Genomic DNA, 12,892 nt, shown 5'->3' with positions numbered 1-12,892 from the left:
AGGCCATTGAGAGTTTCTGATCAAGAGCCATGGTTATAAGGGAACCAGACCACCATTTCCAAAGTGTCTTAGGAAGCAGTCTTGAAGAGTGTTCTAATTATGCCGGGTGCGGGGTGGGATGTTCCATGGTAAAGAAGAGTTTGAGACTAAACATGTTCCGTGACTGCCTAAGTCTTTTGTATGCTGATGTGCATTTTCATAAGCACATAAACATGCAGTTATATCTGTAGTCTTTATAAAAACCTCTTGACTCCATACCTGTCCCCAGCCTCACCTACAAAAAAGCTTAAGCTTTTCCTAAGATGATCTCCTGGCTCACTCTACACTTCAGAGGTCCCTGCCCACTGCATGTCAACTGTTGTTTCCCCTCAGGCCACTGTAGGTGCTGAGAGCCGGGAGTATGCTTGTTCAATGATGTATCCCCATGCCTAGAGCAAGCAGTGCCTAGCTTGTGGATTGTAAGTGGTAGGAAGTGTTCTAGTATCTGAGTTTCTTTAAGAGGAACATAGACTATGCAGACTTGTAGCCCCTTCTCCCCCCAAACATTTTGCAGGCTAAGTGTTCAGAAAAAATGCTGGGCTGGTCAGCCTGGAAGAAGTACTACTGTGGTGTGTGAGGCCCCAGTTCTGACCTGGCCTCCCCAATCCAGATTCTTTGCCCTGGCAATACTAAGTTTTCACATTTGAACAGACCATTAGATTTTACAATGTGTTTTTAGAAGTTGGGCTTTATAGTATGTGGTATATAGTCTTTTTCTCACTGAGAAGATAAATTTATAATTTCAAAAATTTAATTGCCATAATCCTATCACCATAGAATCTTTCAGTATCAAGAACATTTTTCCAAGTTAGTATCTTTAGAATTTTAAAACTGCATAAGAGGGCTTCCCTGGTGGCGTGGTGGCTGGGAGTCCGCCTGCTGATGCAGGGGACGTGGGTTCGTGCCCCGGTCCGGGAGGATCCCACGTGCCGTGGAGCGGCTGGGCCCGTAAGCCATGGCCGCTGGGCCTGTGCGTCCGGAGCCTGTGCTCCGCAATGGGAGAGGCCACAGCAGTGAGAGGCCCGCGTACCACCAAAAAAACAAACAAACAAACAAAATAACTGCATAAGAGTCTATTCATGTTATGCCATAGTTTATTAAGTCAGTACCCTACTGGTGGGTTTTGCTAATTCTTGAAAATGCTATGAGTGTAGGCTCTCAACAGTCTGGAGTGGCAGTCCTCTACCATTGATTATAGCCTGTATTCTCATCCATAAAATGAGAAAATGCCTACCTCAAAGATGATGACATAGTGTATGTAAAGTTCTTAACGCAGGTCTGCCTTGCACTATGCAGTATCTTCCTTCTGTTGAATACATACTTCCCTTAGGGTGAATTTCCCTGGTCAGAGGGGAGGAGACTTAATGGCTGATAGTACTTGTAAGCATATTCCTTTTCCCAAAGGGTGGCCCTGCCAAGTGTACCAATCCTGAAGACTATAGGTATTGCTTCTATGTTTATGATGACGGTGGGTTTACTGACCTTGTTAAAGACTGCTGTGCTTGGGGTGGTTGCCTGTCTCAGTGATCCTGATAAACCCTGCCACCCTTGGCCATAGGAGCATCAAACTCTCCCAAGGGTTTGCAACAGAGGCATAGTCCTTCAATCTTTGTCCCATTAATCGTGGTGCTCTCCAGAGAAGAAAGGACCAAATACTGGGTCCCCTGTGATTGCCATGAGTCCTGTCCCTTCAGACCTTCCCTAATAGGAGATATTCATGAACCCTTCTAATCACTGCCCCTTGATTTAAGCTTGTCTTCTGTTTTAACACAACATTTGAAGCCACTGGAGAACCAGCTGTTCTAAAGGATAAGTATTAATGGACATTCTTATTGAACACCACCATTTTAATGGACACCTTTTAAAATTATATTCATCAGCTGCAGATTTTCATGAGCTTTTAAATGAGCCAGGAACGAAATTAAAGCCAAAATACTACATGGGAAGTTGGCCAAACCTAATCATATCATGCTGGGCAACATCTTCAGTATCATAAACTATTTTGGCCTCTGAGAATTATAACTGCTTCACTTTTCAGTCCCAGATATACCAATGCACTATGACAGATGCCTCTCACGTGGCCCAGAATCTGGGCTATTCTCCTTTTTTTTGGCTGCACTGCACAGCTTGCAGGATCTTAGTTCCCTGACCAGGGATTGAACGCAGGCCCCAGCAGTGAAAGGGCCGAGTCCTAACCACTGACCACCAGGAAATTCCCTCTGGGCTATTCTTAAATAATCATTTATATAATAAATGGCTAGTACTACCAAAGTTCCTAATTTGTGTGAGGTCCTGTTCTAGGTGCTTATATATATTTATTCATTTAATAAGCACAGCAACCCTTTGAGGTAGGTATACTGTTATCTCCATTTTACAGATGAAATGGAGACTCAGGATAAGCAGCTCACCCAAGGAGTCACTTAGTTGGTAAGTGGGGAGTCAGGATGCAGTCCCAGGCACTTGGGCTCCAGACCCTGTTCTCTGCCCTCCAGGAGCTTACAGTTTAGTGAATATGACCGATGACCAAACCAGTTGTAAATATATATAATCTGTAAGAGCTGTAATAAAAGTAGCACACAGGAGGGGCCAGTGCTAACTCAGGCCAGGAAGGTGTCTGAGAAGGTGACTTCTAAGCTGAGCTATAAAGGATAAATGAGGGTTAACCAGTGGGAGAAGACAACATTCCAGGTAGAGGCAACCTCATGTGTAAAAGCACAGAAATCAGACAGTTCTCTTCACAATTAGTTCTATGCGGCTTAAGAACAGAGGGCAGACTGGGGGAGGTATTGAGCTAGAGAGAGAAAGGAAGAGGGTCAGATCCTAAAGGGCTTACATGCTATGCTAAGGGGTCTGGAATTTACCCACTGAGCCGTGGATAACTGATTGGTGGCAAAGAGGAAAGACTGATGGGAAGTAAGTGGCAGGAAGGCTAGTTAAGAAGTTGTAAAGTCTATGTAAGAGATAAAAAGGGCTTAACTATTAAGGCAGTGGGATGAAAAACAGGTTAGAGCAAAGACATACCATGGAAATACTAACATGATTTGACAATTAGGAGTGGAAGATGTTGACATGAGCAACGGGGTAGACAAAAATGCCATTCTTCAAGATGCAGGACTCATGAAGATAGATAAAGATGGGGGCTGGTCAGGGCTCAGCTGAGATCCTTGTGGACATCCTTGTGGACTATCAGATGGGTATCTGTGTATGTCCCCTGGCACTCCTGGGGAGGATTAAGTTAAGAGTTGGAGATTGTGGAGGCCTGAAAGTGGAGTCTGAAGCCATAGGTTTGGTCAGCCAGGAATTTATACATAAAAATTAAAGTGGATGAAGAGATGCTGGCATAAGAGGAAGAGTCAGCAAAGCAAATTGAGTATGCAGAGGAGGAAAGCCAGGAGAGACTGTTGTCACAAGAATCGGGAGAGGAATTTCAGAGTCATTTATGACAGGGGCATGTGGTGATCAACTGCCCAGGTTTGCAACCTGCCTCCACCCATTCCAGGTGACAAGATTTTGGGCAAATTATTCAACCCAGAGTCTCAATTTCCCAACCTGTAACAAGGGATGAGTATCTCCAACTCTGGGGGATTGATGTGAGGGTTAAATAAGGTAACGCGATCTGTGTTAAAGAACTCAGAGCACCCAGGAAATGCTAACATATATGTTAACGTATATATGTTATATCCCTTTCTATAGATTCTGCAGAGGTAGAATATAATTAAGAAGACAAAGGTAGATGCTGGATTGGATTGTTTGTATTTGCTCCATAATTATGTCGGTGACCAAGTCACATGTTCCTTTTTAAAACCCTTATGTGCAAGGATGAATGAGGCAGTCTCTCACCTTAGGCAGCTCCCTGTGTGGTCAGGGAGCTGGACATTGGGGTGTGCAGGGCAGGGCACAGAGAAGACACTGAAGGTGGGGTCTGAGGAATAAGGGGGCTTATTAAAAGGGACTAGAGAGTTGGGGGGAAAGACGGGGTCCAGGTCAGAAAGTAAGAATGGGTAACCCTGTCAGTTTCTGTTCAGTCTACAGAAGAGCCAAACCCATGCACTTGGCCAAACAAGACCTGGCTGCTGTACTTTTGTGGAAGGACACCCTGATCATCTGGGCTCCCACAGAGGTACACTGAGGTGGAGGTGCAGAGAGGAGTATGTGTGCACCAAGAGTCCACTGACCAGTCAGAGGAGAGACGTATCCGTTCATTCATACAAGCAGGATGGCTAACTGGGCTGCCCCATGGGCCTAATCACTAGACCAACGCACTCCTCTTGACTGCAGTAACTCATAGAGTTATTACACCAAAAAAGGCCTCCTTGCTGTTATCTTCCTTTGCCTCATTTTTATAATATTCTATTGACTTTTTCTTTGTGAGCTGCCTGAAATAACATTTTGAAACAAGGTAAGTATAAAAATAAGTAGGAAAAAAAACAGAACAGGAAATTATGGTCTTACTTTTTAAGAGAAAATCACCTGAATCTAGTAAGTGCTCTCAGTAAGTATTGTCATAAAAAGAATGGTTCTTTTTTTCTTTTTTCAGATGAGGAAGATGAGGCTCACAGAGGTTAAGTGACTTGCCTAAGGTCACACAACAAAAAGTCTAGATAGGAACTCAATTCAACAGAAGGTCTTTACTCCTAACCCAGTTCCCCAAAGTAGAGCAAGCTACTTAAACCTTTGAGTCTCAGTTTGTGTTCTGGTTATCAACTGATATATAGCAAATCACTCCAAAATTTAGTGGCTTAAAGCAACAACAATCATTCGATAATTATCACTCATGGTGCTGGGCTTTGACTAGGTCAGCTGGGCAGTTCTTACTCGGTTCTCCAGACAGTGGCTGGGCTGGAGTCGTCTTGAAGGCTTCCCTCACTCATGTCTGACAGTTGATACTGGCTGTCAGCTGGAACATGTACACATGGCCTCTTCACAGCATGGTGGCTGGGTCCCAACACAGAAGTAGAAACTGCTAGTTCTTAAGAACAGGACTGGGAGACTGGCATAACAGCATCACCATCACTGTATTCTACTGATAAAATAGAGTCCAGATAAAGGGGAGAGGATATAAAGACCACCTGTCAATGGGGCCATGTTCTAGAACATCCACATTTATAAAATCTATAAAATGGTCATAATCACACAACGAAGACCTGTTTTGTCAGCCCCTTTCTTCTAGCTGTAGAACTCGTATTTTCCATTTGGGGATTTTTTCCTCCCTCCACCCTTCACAGGCCCTGTGGCCATGCTCTGCCACCACTTAGAAGCTGCCTGAGAACACCACCAACAGAAGAAGCAGAGCTGAGGAATAGAGAAAAAGATTCCTGATGGCAGCTCCTGAACCCCCGGGTCCCACTGGGTCTGAAAATCTACGCCTGGGCTTTTAAATTTGTGAAACAGTTAACTTCCTCCTGCTTAAGCAGGTTTAAGTTCAGTTTCTATAACCTGTAACCAGAAGTTCACACTACATCCACCTAAAAGGGTGGTTGTGGAGATTAAGTGTAAAATGTGCCTTCTATACAGCAGATATTCAGAAAGTGGCCGCAGGTAGAGGGATTTTGATATGCCCAAAGCCAGTCAATGGCCCAACTGGTATTCAAACCCAGGACACCTGGCTCAGAATCTTTTGCCCTACTCTACCGTCTGTATTTTTGTGGTCTCATCATATGGCCCACTGCATAGTATATATGTTATGGGACAAGATGTAACCTGGCCAGGGTTGGCTAATACCTGACAGTCACATACCCATATTTCAATTCCTTGCCCATAAAAAACATGACCAAACTATCATGTTACTATTTCCTAATAGTCTAAAAACCGCTCCAAATCTTCAAAAAGCATTCCAGCAGCTGCTACTAAATGTTTTGAATTGGCAAGTGAAATGAGGCCTGAGATAGGTTAAAAACAAATTACGGTCATAATGAGGAATTGGGCTTAGCCATACGACTTGCTTTGGCCAGTAGACCCTTACAAGCATGACACAAGCAAGGAGCTTGAAGAGCACCTGCGTATCAGGGCTTACCCTGTCTTGCCTGCTAGATGCTAGGAACGTGTGGCCCAGTTGCCCCCACTGCCCAACCACTTGACAAGTGGGTGGTTATCTGGGACCAATCAGCTTCCTGACAATCTGCCAGCTCACTTCAGCCACATGAGAGCCCAGATGAGATAAGCAGAAGAACCACCCAGCTGGCTCACAGCCCAAATTGCCCAGCTACAGAATCAAAAGCTAATAAATGTTCACTAAAGCACTGAATTTCAGAGTGGTTTGTTATACAACTGAAATAAGGGCCATTTACTGTCCCTATCTAGGCCAGTCCCTCACACAGATGAGGAAACTGAGACCTGGCAAGGAAAAAGACCTGCCAGGGTCACAAACCATACTGGCAGCAGTAAAAGGGGGAAAGCATTAGCTCACAATCCAGGAAACCCATTGGCTATGATAGTCCTGCTAGGATCACAATCGATACTTAAGATCTTGAAAGTATCTAGAGGATATCAGTGCTTTGGGCAGAATCTGGTATCACATTTCTTCATGATCTCCTTTTGTTTTTCAGAGTTTGGAAAGAAAAATGAAAACTATTGAGCAATGCAATGGGAAATGTCTTTTCTGGTCCCAGACACAGGGATGACGGGCAGGTATATGCAGGCTTTTGTGGATATGAACCTCTCAACTCAAGGGCCCAACTGTGAGCTTTCTTAGCAGCTGAAGTAGTTCAGGGGCTTTTCTGGGGCGCCAGGTTGGGGAATCCCATTTTTACTCTGTCCAGGATATTTCCTGGTGCCAGGGTGATAAAACAGGGCCTCTGGGTAGGGCAGATGCTCACAACTCTGGAAAGGGTCTTCCCTGCTCTTCTCATGGCCTCTATGCCTGGCATACTAAAGAAGCCCATGGCCCATGCTGTTGTACCTGTCCCCCCAGCTCTGAAAAGTGAGTGCCTCAGTAAAGCATACTGAGTAGTCCTTGTTGAGTCTAGAAATGTTATTACAGTACAATGGGCGCACAGCACTAAGCTCTGGGGACACAGAACACAGTGCCAGCCCTAGGTGTGATATTTACCAGGCACCAAAACCCCTTTGGACTTTGCCCAAGTTCCAGTCAAGGGCAGCAGTTCCCCACCTTGTACAGAGGGGAACATGAAGACCTACCCAGGTGCGCAAGTGGGTCAGCTAAGCTAGGCTCTGATGTCCTGGGTGCAAGGACAGATTGTAGGTTCAGGGATTGTAGTGGTATGTGCCACCAAGGGCTCTTCAAGGGGATGAGACACTCCCTGTGGACCTAGCCCCTTCCTCTAGACACCCTCTTCAACTCTCCAACTCTCCAGATTGAAGTCTTTTGACCAGTTCCAAGGGGCTACTTTTCACTCCAGGTCTGGGTCTCTGACTGAAGGCCTCAGCCTCTAGCCTCTTTCCCCTTGCTGCCCAAGATCCCTGTGAAAAAACAGTGTCCTAAACCAAGACACAGAAGGGGAGGAAGTGGTGAGTTCTAGAACCATTTTAGAGCTGGGAAACAGCAGACTTAGAAACTGAGGCCTGGACCTACCACTGCCTGACCAAGTGGATCAAAACCGCTTGGCACTTCTACCACGAAGTTGCTCTCATGGGCACTGGCACATCTGACCCTCCCGAACAACCCTACTGGCCATTTTAATCCCCATTTTAGCCATGGAAACTAAGGCCCAGACAGATCAGTTTCAGGCACCCTAGACAATGCTCTCTCTGGCAGGGAGGAGTGAAGGAGGGAACAGAAGCGGGTGTAGCAGACCTGCTTTCTGGTTGGACAGGAGGGCCAGGGTACCTTCATGAGAAAACACAAACCATCCCATCTCAGAGCAAATTGGGATCCAATCTCTTTATTGTCAGGGTCCCCTCCCCGTGGGCCCCACCCTCCTCCAAACCTATAGAAAAACCCCAAGCCTGGGAGTGTCCTGGGGAGGGGAAGCAGAGTGTAGGGAAACTCTGTTCTTTGCCCTCTGGCCTGGGCAGTGCCAACAGGGAGGGAGGGTACATGAGAAGGGGATGCTGATAACTCCACCTGCAGAGAATGTGGCACTGGCTGGGACCCGTGAGGGAGGTGGTGCCTGCTGCCAGCTCTCCTCTGGGACCCGCTGGGGGTGGTTATCCAGGGGTGGGTGCCCTGCTTGAGGCCTGGTACAGTGTACGCCCTTCTCCTGCTGGTGGCCATTGCTCCTGTCAGACTGAGAAACAGACACAAAAGAGAGACTAAGGCTGAGAGGAAGAGCCCCTTCGTGCTCTTGATAACACGGGGTGGGAAGAAGAAAGAGTGGAATGGTGTTTGCTGTTTGCAAACAAAGATATGCCTGAACTCTGGCTTGGGCCTCATAACTTTCTGGCCATGAAACCTTGGGTGAATCTTCCCCTTCCCCGAGCCTCAGTTTCCTCACCTGAGTCCCCAGCACCTCTCCTGCAAACTGGCTTAACAAGGTAAAACTTAGCCTCCCAGGTAAAACAAACCACGAAGATTGCCTAAACTTAAATGTATGGTGGAGCATCTCATAGCATGAATGTGTCATGCGTATAGACACCTCTGCTGTTTGAGGGCCTCCTCCACCCAAGCCTGTCTTACTCTGGAAACGGCCCCCAAAGGAATGGGGCAGAGTATGGGCAGAGCTGCTGTGGCCTGGTTTCCCTCTAGGGTCGGGTAGAGCAGGGTGGTAAATACCAACCAGAGAATGAGCTTTGAGGCCCACACCACTGGGTTCAAATCTAGGCTCCACCAATTACCACCTGGCGATCTTGTGAGATACGTGGCATCGCCCTGCCCCCTTCAGTGCCTCAGGTTTCTACATCTGTTACACTGGCACAGTCACGACCTTGCAGGGCTGGGGTGCACAGGGCATTTCCTCCTGACAGGATCCTATCCCAGCCCCTAAGTCTGGCATAATCATCACCCTCTGATGATGAGCAGCTCCCTCTCCCCACTGTGCAGAGCCGGGACTGCAGCCACAGGAGGCTCCTGGCCATTTCTCACACACCAAGGACTGCCAGCGTTCTGTGCCTCTGATAAGGGTGTTCCCTCAGACACTTCTCCCTCAATCCTCAACAGGCTCAGCTACACATCACCTCTTCCACCACACACCTCTATGAGCCCCTGGCTCTCCAGTCCCTGTCATCCTGCTCACACTGGGTGGTAATGGTTTGTCCTCCTCCAGTAGACTCAGAGCTCTTTACAAGTGGAGACAGGCAATGTAGCTCGGAGTATTCTGAGGGAACTCCTGTTGGGCGGACCTGGCTAGCCCATCCATGGCTGCCTGCTCTGCAACCCACCAAGCCCCTACAAATGGGCATGGCAGGATGTCTGGGGACGACAGAGCCTTCATTGCTGGGCATAGCACTACCCTGCCAGGTCTACTGCACCCCTCCCCACCAGGACCCCCGTACCTGCTTACTGCAAGGCCCCATCCTCCGCATCTGTGTCCTGGCTGTGCTCCTGATAGGGAGGAGACAACAAAGGACCACATATCACTCACTGCAAGCTCTGTCCTACCCTGGGGCCCAGAGCACATATGGAGACCACACTCAGAAAGGGGGAGGGACAGCCAAAGGGAATAACTATGGGACCAGTCTAACTAAAGGCTGGCTTGGGATCCCAACAGGGTAGTCTGAAGGACCCGCAGGAGAGAAAGGACCAGTCAAGGAAGTTCTAGGTGTGCCAGGGGGCACATTCTGCATAGAAAGACCTTCTTAGGTTGGAGCAGACTGAAAGCCTAGTAGACTGGTGAGCTCCCCATCTTAGGAGCATCGAAGCCTTCATTAGGGCCTCTATGGAGACTACTATGCCTGAAAGAGTAAGATGGGGTATCAGGCTAGGTTTAAATAAGAAGAGACAGGCTGGGCATGAGAAAGACCTCTCAACTGTTATGGCCATAAGCCTATCTGTCCTCACACCAGAACCCAGCCATGTGGAGAAAATTCACAGACCCGCTGAAGGCCAGGCTCCAATCCTGGCTCAACCCTTATTAGCTACAACGCCCCGGGCAAGCTACTTGACTCCTTTGAGTCTCAGTTTCTTCATGGTGTAAAATGTGACAAGAGTAATACTTTGCAGAGTTCAGGGCTGCTGTTAAGGTTAAATGAAGTTAAAAAGTGTGAACTACAGGGCCTGGTGCTCAGTGTTAGGTAACTGAGAACTAGGCACACAACAGACATCTTATAGACTCAGAATCTGGTCTACTTTCCCGCTTAATATGAGCTCCTTGCCTCAGTCTGAAGAATTCCAATAGCAAACAGAGCTCACTCCCTCTTGAGACAGCCTGTTTTCATTCTGAGGCAACAATGGCTTTTAGAAAATCCTCAGGTGGAGTAGATATCCACACTCCCCGTGGCTTCCCCAGGCAAACCCCTCGTGCTCCCTGGAACTCTGCAGACCGTGTGTGTTTGCTTGAGTCCGTGACTCTTCCCTTCTCCGACTCATGTAGAAGACAGAGTCTAGAATGGGCCTTGGGCTAGAGAGAGGTCTGCCCCAGTCCTCAGTGGGATTTCTGACTGGCAGCTGAAATAGCTAAGTACTCCCTGTTCGTTCCCCCCTCTTCCTCACAGGACTAGAATCCCTGGGAAGGAAGGAGGGAGCTCATAGGGCAGCCAACCAGCTCAGAGGTTCCCCTTCTCCCTGCAGCCCTCCTGCAACCAAGCGTGCAAAGTCCAGTCCCAGTCCCAATTCCCCCTGCCCCCCCACCGCATGCCCTCACCAGCTCTTCCTCGCTGTGTGTTAGTAGCCCCTCCTCATCACCGTCGTCTCGAGCCTTTGCTTCTCCCTGGGGCATGCTTGCCTCAGCAGCTGTGTCCTCTTGGGGGGCCGGTGGCCGGCTGCTGCCACCACTACTGCCACTGCCACTGCCGATGGCGCTGCCACTGCCACTGCCACTCTCGCCCTTCTTTTTGCCATCTTCAGGCGGAAGCGGGGGATGAGGGGAATAAAAATCAACCTGGGGCAGCTGCCCGGGGTAGCACCTTAGCGTAACCTAGGCCTCAGCATAGTGGGTCCAGGTGGGATTGGAGGCCACAGTCCCTCTCTGCCCCATGCACTGTCCTCCCCACACTCTGCCCTGTGCCCCTGGCCACTGATCTGGGCAGGGACCCTTGGAAGCTGACCTGGATTGGACTTCTGCGCCTCGGCAATCTGCTCCAAGCGACCCAGCAAGGCATCGATGTTGGACTTGATCTGGGCCAGCTCTGTCTTGATGGTACGCAGCTCACTGCTCTTTACTGAGAGTGGAGGGAGTACAGGGATGTCACCTAAGGGCTGGGAGCTTGACACTAACACAAGACCCTAGCCCCATTCTGTCAACTAGGAAGACAGGCCAGTGGCAGAAACCATCCTTGTCCACGGTCTTTTTCTGGCCAGGGAAAAGGCCTGAGCTGCCTGTGGCTTCCCCCTGAGACTTTCTGGAGGCCCTTGTGAACCTGGATCTCCCCCACCATCCCCGACCCCTCCAACTCTGAAAGGGACTGGGGATGGATAAGAATGGAGGTGTGTGGTGTGTACCTCTGTGTGCACCTGAGCAAGCATGTGTCTTTGCTTATGTTAGAGAGTGGTATCTGTCTTTCAAGGTGTGTAAATGTGAGTGTTTTACAATCAGATTTCCTGGGTGCCTGACCACATGTGCACACCAGAATGAATGTGGAGTAGCGAGCCTGTGTGGACCTGTCCTTGTGCTTACTAAAGGAAAGATGACACCATTTCCTCACTGGGCTCCACGTCACAGCACTGGACTCTGTGCCTAACCCAAGACCCTCCTCCACAAATGTCGGTCTTTTCCTCTTAGAAATGCATGAAAATACTCACTTGGTTGTATTAGAGCTGCAGAACTGTGGGAGATTTGTTCCTTTATCTATTTTCCAATGTAAAAAAATGTAATTCTATTATTTTGCTAATGACAAAAATAAAAATTACCTAGGAAGAAGATATAGTCACTCACACTTGATCTTGGCTGAGCCGGTGGTGGTGATGGCTGTGGAGCGGGCAAAGAGCTTGACAGGTATGGTGGTTTTGACACGTCGGACCAAGGGGACTGTGACCCGGGGTCGCTTCACAGGGACTGCCCTGGGCACTGGCACTGGTGACAGGCGGCCCCGATAGTCGAAGAGCCTGTGAGAGCAAACGGGCCAGAGGCTGCAGCATGGCCTGTGGCCACCAGAGGGCACTGTGACCCTAGACCAACACATGTAGGGCTGGTGAAGGGCTGGGTAGCCTGTACTGTATACCTCATCCTGCTCCCAGTTAGGTCCTGAGGGTGAAGAGGAAGGGCTTTCTGGACCTCAGTGACCTTACTACATCCACCTTTCCTACCATTCAAGCTGGGTAAGAGCAGGGGAGGTGACAGGTGGTAATGGTTATAGCCCCATTCAACAGAGGAGCAAACTGACAACAGCCCCAGAAAGAAGACTTCCCTAGATCACCCTGACACCCAGTCCTGCTCTATTACCTGACCTACTTCTGCTCAGTCAACTGTACCCCGAGCTCTGGTCAGAGTTTGCAAATCTCCCTAAAGCAGTACAAATCCCCAGCTGGAAACAGAGAGGTGAGGGAGTGAGAGTCAATCCCTAAGCCTGCCTAAGCCTCAGTTTTCCCATCTGCCTAGTGAGGATGGCTACCCCAAACTCTGTGCCCCCCACATCCCCCAAGGCTGCCGTGAGGGTAGAGCATGAGAGAACTTGGTTAAAAACACACGTTAGAAGGTGTGATAGGTGAAGGGCCAGGGTACCGAGACCCTCAACTCAGGGGCCTATGACCTCAGAGGCATGAGGCTGGAGTCCAAGCCCCTTTCCTCATTCTGGGCCCCAGTCACCCCATCCTTCTCACTCGACTTTGAGGATGGAGGGGCAGGGGGCCCAGTGGAGTATC

General features: G+C 48.8%; 1 protein-coding gene across 7 annotated transcripts in view; it reads right to left on the bottom strand.

Annotated features, from left to right (window-relative positions):
• Nucleotides 1–7,847: 7,847 nt before the first annotated feature.
• Nucleotides 7,848–12,892, bottom strand: part of RALY (RALY heterogeneous nuclear ribonucleoprotein) — a 79,731-nt gene continuing 74,686 nt past the window's right edge. For 6 of the 7 annotated variants that reach the window (XM_060284984.2, XM_060284980.2, XM_070043653.1 and 3 more), the window contains 5 exons: nucleotides 11,967–12,136; nucleotides 11,140–11,253; nucleotides 10,737–10,933; nucleotides 9,430–9,478; nucleotides 7,848–8,225 (listed from right to left, as the gene is read on the bottom strand). In XM_060284984.2, coding sequence (XP_060140967.1) covers nucleotides 9,434–9,478; nucleotides 10,737–10,933; nucleotides 11,140–11,253; nucleotides 11,967–12,136 — 526 coding nt within the window. In that variant the 3' untranslated portion in view covers nucleotides 7,848–8,225; nucleotides 9,430–9,433. The remainder of the gene's footprint in view (nucleotides 8,226–9,429; nucleotides 9,479–10,736; nucleotides 10,934–11,139; nucleotides 11,254–11,966; nucleotides 12,137–12,892) is intronic. The other variant, XM_060284985.2, reaches the window with a different exon arrangement.

The sequence above is a fragment of the Globicephala melas genome, chromosome 15 (genome assembly GCF_963455315.2).
Source record: "Globicephala melas chromosome 15, mGloMel1.2, whole genome shotgun sequence".
Classification (NCBI taxonomy): Eukaryota; Metazoa; Chordata; class Mammalia; order Artiodactyla; family Delphinidae; genus Globicephala; species Globicephala melas.
Note: the sequence above shows the minus strand (reverse complement) of the source record. Positions and strands in the feature narration are given on the sequence as shown.